Consider the following 7,880-nt stretch of genomic DNA (forward strand, 5'->3'; position numbering starts at 1 on the left):
GAGGTCTCATGTGGAAATAAATTCTTGTCTGTGTGACACATAGCACATGTTTTTATAAGCAGTAGCCTGACATTATCATGAATAATTATTCATGCAACTTTTGTCTACTAAATCTCCATGTTAAAAAAATGGACTGATGAAAACGATGCTTGTATTCCAATCACTATTTTGTCTTTTTTGTAAATATTTGTCACTTTATGTAGATGTTTGTCAGTCGTGTTACAGTTGATCCATGGAGTGCAATAACAGCAAAATATATATTTTTGACAAATCACAAAGACTCAGCGAATCTGTGTCCTGCCTGTGGCCTAAATAAAGAACAGGATGTGAGCACCAAATGAAATTTGAACCCTTTCTGGCACCAATCTTTAGCTCTTAACTAAAGAGAATGTACTGTGGTTTTAACAAGTCTGACACAGAAACCAGCCACAAGCTGTGTGATTTATTCTAATGTTTGCATAAAGGCCCACACGACACACCACCTGCTCCCCCTTAAAAAACAAAGGAATGTACAGTTTATAGGAATTATGTGTGTACAAGTGAAATAAGTATTGTAAAATGCAAATTGTTGCATTGTGTATTGAATTGAAATAAACACCGTTAATTAAAAACAACCTGGTTACAGCCAACGTGTGATTTATTTTTTGCAAATTTTCAGTTCACTGTTGCATATAGCAGTTTCACTGTAGAAAACGCTATCCTAGGCATAAGACAAAGATATGAAGTCTAAAAATAAATAGTGTTCGGGGTTTCCTTTTTTTCAAACAAAAACTTTGGTTCATGGAAAATACAATAAATAATGATAACAAAAACCCCTCAAAATATAAAACACAATGACACAGTAATACAAATACATCATAAATAAAAGATTTTCCAAAAAAACGTGTGCTGGCTTGTTTAAAGTCCGATCTCATTCTGTGAAGACCTGGATAAGCTAGATATAGCCACTGTGGAATAGATCACTGAATCGTTGTTCTCTCCTGTTTTTGACCTGAGGAAGAAATGAATGCGTTAATCGCAGTTATGTTACCTTTGATCACACTCATTTATTCATACCTGTGTTGCTCTACTAAATCTCTACTTTTTACTTAACAGAATAAAAGCTGGAATTCACAGTCATAATTATCATCTGTATTTACCTCTGCGGATGTTAAGGCCATGTCCTCTAAAATAATATTCCTGGTAACGTGTAATGTCTAATGAGATTTTATGATGTTTTGTATTCCTCTGTAATACACATCTTGCATTGGACTGGATTACAATCATCTTTTTAAAGCAGTGAGAAAAACAGAGGACACCATGAAAGGATTTCAATGTTGCTTTCAGAGGAAGGTCAAGTCCCATTCATTTTGATATGAGACAGTTTGACTATATCTGAAGTGAGAGCCAAGTTGCAAGTGATGAGGGATATAACAAGAAAGTTAATAATAGACGTGAGGTGAAGACATTCTTCACCTGCTTAGTCAGTGTATGCTGGGAAATTCTGACCGTAGCTGTGGAGCTGTCTGTTCATCAGCAGGATTTAGCTTCTACTTTTTCCATTGAATTGTAAAAGGTTTGTTCTTTTTGTGAATAATTTCCATGCTGTTATTTGGTCTGTACAGTAGAAATGACAGAAGGCTGCAGATCTGAACTAGATTTTGAACTGAATAATCAAGTGTGTAGATACAGTAGTGCTGTGATGCTTAGAGTCTGGACAGGAGACCTACCTGGAGGCGTTTGTGTAATGTTGGCTACTGGGGTTTCGAGGTGTGAATGTCACGGCTGAGTATATAGGTTCGGCCTCACAAGAAGCAGGGACCTGAAATGAGACGAGTGCATTTATATGAAAGCTTGCTTTATTTTTATCTGCATTTAATTGGATGATTTCATTTGTGTATGCCGGTCTTACATTAAGTTTTCTCTTTGAAGACGTAACACCTGCAGCAGTAGTGAAAGGTGGAGAAGAAAATGTGAAAATGTCCGCATAATGTACATCAGACTGATCTTCGGCTGAAGAGCTCCATTTTTTTCCACTAGAGTCAACCTCAATCTGCTGAAAAGGAAATAAAAAAGAGCGCATTAGTTTTTTTCCACCGCTGTACTACTGTGGAAGAAAGGTACCTCTGTACTGTCTCTACAGTTATTGTAAAACATCATGTGGTTAGAAATCAAGATTCACTTCTTTAAAGAGAACAAAAGCGAAATTGTAAAGTGAATTGAAAAGTAAATTAAACTTACTTTATCCTCGGTATGGGCTCTCTGTTTCCTCCTGACATCCCCACCACCACAAGAAAAGACAACAAAACACAATAACACAAAGTCAATAAGCCAGAACGGTGTTTCTCAATCTGGTGGTGTCATTTCAGAGAAGTTGTCCCGTCATAATGGGGAAGACAGACGCTTCAGATGTCATAAATAGCTCTTGTTTTTATGACCAAAGGTCACGTCTTAAAACTAACAGCAGAAATGTAAGCAGATACATATATACACACACACAAACAGGCCGACATGACAATGTAGGTGAAACATCATAAACGTCGCACATCATGTGGAAACGGAGCTGTGGAAAGCTGTAAAATAGTAAAAATAGATAGAAATGGTGCCTTTCTGTCATGTTGTGCAACTCACCAGAAGAAAAGAAGAGCTATCACAAGTGCCACAAACACAAAAGCTCCAAGTCCAGCTAAGACTGGGAGGAGACGGCCGCCTGCAGAAAAAACAGTCGTGTTAGTTTACCAGAACATTTCTGCTTTGTGCCACTTTGATGTAGACTTTGTCTGGTGAAGACGATGTGCGATTGACACCAGCCTTGTTCCGTCATGGTCAGCAGCACCTCCGCTGAGAAGCTCTCGCCAATACTGTTCCTGGCCTGGCAGAGGTAGGGTCCAATGTCGGATGCCTCGAGAGAGGGAAGGGTCAGCACCGATCCTGAGCCCATCAGGATCATGGAGCTAGAACTGGGATCATCCGTCCTCTTGTACCAGGTGTAGTTGACTGCAGCAGGGTTGGCAGCACTGCTGCACGTCAGATTCACACTGCTGCCCTCGGCGACCTGCGGTGGATCCACTGAAACTGAAAAGTTTGTTGGTTGGTCTAAAAAAAAAAAAAAAAAAGAATGGATCTTTTAAATAGTTTTATACCTCAATAGGACAAAAAAGCCTTTACAGCTTTTGTTGTAAGATACTGAGTCTATTCGCCTCTTCAGGCCATGAGTCAAAAACATTGTGAAATGTCACCATTGTTTTTTACACTTTCTCCAAAAGCTCAAAATTTCTTCCAAACACATCCTCAAAAGTGTGTGTTATGTGTGTGTGTTATGAAAGCTGGGTTTTTTTGGCAGGGAAGTAATTTTCCCCATGTAAGGTGACCAGTATTAGTTCCTTTTAGGAGCTTGTGTCGGAGACATACAGCATTTCAGTCTGCACTTCCAGAGTGTTGTCATCCTATTAATGACTGACAGGACATAATGAAACTGAGGAAGTTGCTCAGTCATGTAACTTTGGCAGTGTTATGCCATTATGTTCAATTGTAGCTTCTTACTGATAGGGTGAACTTGTCCATTCACTGTGTTGCGGCAGCTACAGAGACAGTATCCATAAGACCACTGAAAACGCAGACATTTGTCGTCATACTCACACCAGACATCAAGGTGAACCTTAGTGGAGTTCATCAGGTCAACGCCCCTCCAGCTGATATTATTCCCGGCCTGACAGTGGTACAGTCCACTGTGGCTGGGTTGGACGTCAGAGATGGTGTGCTGCTCTCCCGAACTGAGAAACCATCCATCCTTAAACAGACTGTACCCATTTGAACTCACAAGTGGGTTGGCTTCACTGCTGCAGGTCAAAGTAACTGAACCGCCTTGTGGGACGTTTCCTGATGGACTCAGCGATAGTCTTACTTTCTTAGGAGCGTCTGATTGAAAGAGAGATTGAGAGAAGTTCGGCCACGGAGATGAACAAATGAACTGCTATCATGCAGTGTGAAGCAAAGACACAAAAATATTTCAGAATATAATCTCCTGTCCACTGCGGGACAGTAAATAGCTTGTTATTGATGCCTGTATTTCTGCTCAGTAGCTCCAAACCATCCGTCCCACAGGAGGACACCGTGGAAACTTAATTTAACAGCGTGGTTGCAAATTAGTGTTTTTTGTCATCTATCATGGCTAACCCACATCCCAACCCAAACAACCCAAACATTAATGAACCAAAGTATTGATGACGTTAATTGTTTTTGGCCGTTTTAGTACAAAATGTCTTCGCTCCATCTTTAGGTGTGTTAAATTGTGTTTTTGAATTCTTTAGGTTGTAGTGACATTGACCCTTTAACCTTTGACCAGCAAAACCTAGTTGATGTTTGTAATGAATATAATGCAATACCCTCCAGGTTTTTCTGATATATGGCAACTTTGCGGCACAGAGTTGATAAAGGCTGAAGACCATTCAGCTTTTTGCACAGTAAAGTTCACTCTGGCTCACTGGACACATGACAAAAGTGGAGCCAACACTGCTGTGAAAAAAGCCCTTAGATGTTAATTGCGCACTTACATTGTACATTCAGAGCCACCGGGTTAGACCTGACCGTCTCTTGGCCCAGCACAGCACAGTAATACCTCCCAGCGTCCTCTCTCCCGGCCTGGAAGACTGGCTTTGGAACAGGGTGTCCGTCTCTAAACCACACAACATTTGTAGATGTGGGGCAACCTGACACACAGGTCAGAGTGACCATTTCACCCTCTGTCACTATGCTTGGCTGCACAACAGTGGTTAACTCTGCAACAGATACAATTTACACATTTTACTAAAACGTCTTCACTTCATTATAAATTTACTTCAATCTATTATTTTGTTTTTACCTTTGACTTGTAAATAAAGGGGGGTCTTGCTGCGCCACCTGTTCAGAGATGTCACAAAACTAAAATAGTATGTTCCTTCATCAATAGGACGTAGATTGTAAATCTCCAGAGCACAGTTATCATAGAAGTTGCCCACATATTTAAATTGTGGGGGTGAAGAGAGACTATCCAGGGAAACCAGCCACAGTGAATTAGATATATGCTGCACTTTAGACCACTTCACTGAAGTGACAAATTGGAGTGAAGGGTAGTCGTAGCTGCACTCTAGTAATATTGATGCCCCTCGCAAAGCACACTGATTTTGGAAGGTCACCCTCCAGGGTCCACTCAGAACACCTTTGGATGAAGATAATCAAAGACATGCTTCAAATTAATTTCAACTATAGTTTCCAATAGCACTGGCAGTATCATATTAAATGTATTGAATTGTATACATTCTATGTAAGATTGTACAAGGTGACAAAAATGTCCTGCGCATTTAAGAAGGGTCCGTTTTCCTTACCTGGCATAACGACCAGGATCATCAACATCCAACTCTCCATTATGAAAAGACCTGATAGATCGAGACGGTTCATTATTCTCAATCCCCAGCTGAAGTAAACTGATGACTTTATGAAATGAAAAGCAGAAGTGAGAGGTTGGTCCCTCCCTGCCTTCTATCATATTAACCACACATTCAGAGGGCTGATTACCAAAATTCAGTCGTCAATAATGTAATCTAAATATACACAAGTAAACACAGTACACATATATACAGTAACTTGGCTGAAACAATGACAATAATCACACGCTTTTAAAAAAAAAAAAAAAAAGCAGCACAAACTAAGGAGGGTGCTGCGTCATCGGAGATATTGCTGGAAATTTGCTCTCTAAATATGATTTTATTGTTGATTTATTATAGTTTTTAGCAAACTAGTCAAACTATTTCTGCTCAATCCGGTGGGTTAGTACAATACTCCAATATGAAACCTAATAAGCACGATAGAAAGTGATCTTAATAGGAGAAAAAGAGTTGAGCCCTTAAGATGGTTTAACAAATGTAGAGACATTTCATTGTGCGGTTTTTATTTTTTATTCTTATAGGTCTAACTTGCTTGCTCAAAATTTGAACACGTTGTTGCATTTCACCACTTTTTCTAAGACCATGTGTGACAAATGGCAGCCAAAAACACATATTGCAGTCATGTTGTAAAAATGTTTGTACATGCTAAATGCAATTGTGAAAATTCTGTGGTCCGCATCTAACACCTTAACATTGTTTTAACTGGATGCTTTTCACTTGGCTCTTTTCCTTCCCTCCCTTCACTGTCTTGTTTCTGCTGTGTATGTTGTGTTCTTCGCTGTTTATCTGTTTATGTTTGTTTTTGTGCCTTTTTAAAATATGTTTGCCATTTTGCACTACTTCCTTTTTTTACTTTCTACTTTCTACTACACTACTCTCTATCTATCTATCTAGCCATCACATTCCCTCAGCTAAGTAATATCAAATAGGTGTAATTCATTCGCAGTGAATCCGTCTTTAGGGCTGTCATTGTGACTAATCATCAGTACACCAAAACAAACAATCTTGAAGTCTTTTTACTTAGTTTGTTTTAGAATTATTGTTAGTTACTAGGCAAGGTGGGAGGGCATACAAGAGCTAGACATGACCTGGTAGGACATTTGGGACATGTTCCATACTTGGAGATTGGTAAAAAGCCATGGTTGTTCGTCAAAGTCGGTATGAAGTTCCTGTGGTTGCTGGCACAGATGCCATGCAAACAAAAAGGCAAGATAATCTTCAGACATGCCCCCTCCATCCACTTCCTCAGGAAAGAGGATCCCGTGGCCCACACTGGCCTTGGACCAGATACTTTCCTCCGGGCTGCAGGTACGAAACAGTTGGTGCTCATAGAACTCACCCGAGGAAGAGAGGAGGAAGGAGACTCATGAGCTCAAAAAAGGCCCTTATCCTTAAGAGCCGGTAAAATGTTGAAAAGACCAGGAATATATTAGTAGATATCAGAGGCTTCACTGGTGGTGACCAGGATTTGGATACAGCGAGAGGCGACAGAGCCAACTTGATGGAGGCTAACAGCAGTGAAGAGTTATAAGATGCTGTTGCTGCTGTCAGCGTCTCCTGAGGTGTTATGGACTTAAATCAACGAAACACAGAGGTAGGTGGAAGGCCATTTGCTACCACGCTGTAGCCACCCGACTCTCCCTGTTGGGCTTTGCAGCTGAGTTTCGACTCAACGAAAAGAGCAGGACATCCTGACATGCATAGCCCTGCTGGTGCCTTGTGGGAGGGAAGAAGGACAGAGCAATGCCACTGGGTCTTAGATGCTGCAGGGCAGAGTGTCTATAAAGGTGGGCCAATTGTCATATAGCACGTTGTATTTTGCATTTTAGTTGATGACCTCCCTGGCTATCAGGGGCAGAGGCATACTGATTTAAATATTATTACAATGTATAATTTTTTTTTTCTTTACTCATACTTAGTACCCATATATACTTACATTTCTGTTATGCAAAGCACTATTGATGTATGTGCTGCAAAAATGAACTTATTTATTTATACAGTTGGTTGAGTCCACTGAGAAATGCAACAAAGGCATAACCTTCTTTTTTAATTTGTCTTTAGTGTAACAAACTACAACACGTATTTACATTTTTACGCTACACCACAGAAACACGGAGAAAAGGATTCCATGGAAACAAGCCGTAGGAAATGAACAAATAATGCAGCATCAGCAATCAGAAGAAGGTAGTTAAGATCATTGATGAATACAGTGTGTAAATTCTATTTTTTTCTGATTATAATTGATACCACGTGTCATTTTTACTGGTGACATATGTTTGAATGTAGGTATTTCTCTGAGGATACAAAGATAAATGCAGCATCCGATCATTTACATAGTCTTGTTCGCGTATTTCAGTGTCAAGCATCAACTATAAAGGGCAACAGTTATAACATGGACTGTGGATATAAATGCAAGTAAAATGGATATTGGTGTTTTCACTTTTTTTTCCTCACCATACATCATTCGGTGGTAAGGTG

At 39.8% G+C, this 7,880-nt stretch overlaps 1 protein-coding gene across 1 annotated transcript; it reads right to left on the reverse strand.

Annotated features, from left to right (window-relative positions):
- Positions 1-443: 443 nt before the first annotated feature.
- Positions 444-5,435, reverse strand: LOC115045378 (B-cell receptor CD22-like). The gene is made up of 10 exons (XM_029505025.1): positions 5,343-5,435; positions 4,841-5,176; positions 4,533-4,757; positions 3,619-3,897; positions 2,791-3,075; positions 2,611-2,689; positions 2,221-2,251; positions 1,892-2,035; positions 1,710-1,801; positions 444-991 (listed from the first exon to the last, which is right to left on the reverse strand). Exons 1-10 carry the CDS (start codon positions 5,413-5,415, stop codon positions 898-900), a joined length of 1,638 nt encoding a protein of 545 aa, XP_029360885.1. The 5' UTR covers positions 5,416-5,435; the 3' UTR covers positions 444-897.
- Positions 5,436-7,880: the final 2,445 nt, after the last annotated feature.

The sequence above is a fragment of the Echeneis naucrates genome, chromosome 6 (assembly GCF_900963305.1).
Source record: "Echeneis naucrates chromosome 6, fEcheNa1.1, whole genome shotgun sequence".
In the NCBI taxonomy this organism is placed as follows: Eukaryota; Metazoa; Chordata; class Actinopteri; order Carangiformes; family Echeneidae; genus Echeneis; species Echeneis naucrates.

Bases quoted from the DNA above. Each gene is read 5' to 3' on its own strand.
- LOC115045378 (XM_029505025.1), bottom strand. From the start codon at position 5,415: ATGAACCGTCTCGATCTATCAGGTCTTTTCATAATGGAGAGTTGGATG. The intron at 2,036-2,220 runs GTAAGTTTAATT...TTTCCTTTTCAG, and splicing joins GAGCCCATACCGAGGATAAA to CAGATTGAGGTTGACTCTAG. The intron at 992-1,709 runs GTAGGTCTCCTG...TTTCTTCCTCAG, and splicing joins CATTACACAAACGCCTCCAG to GTCAAAAACAGGAGAGAACA.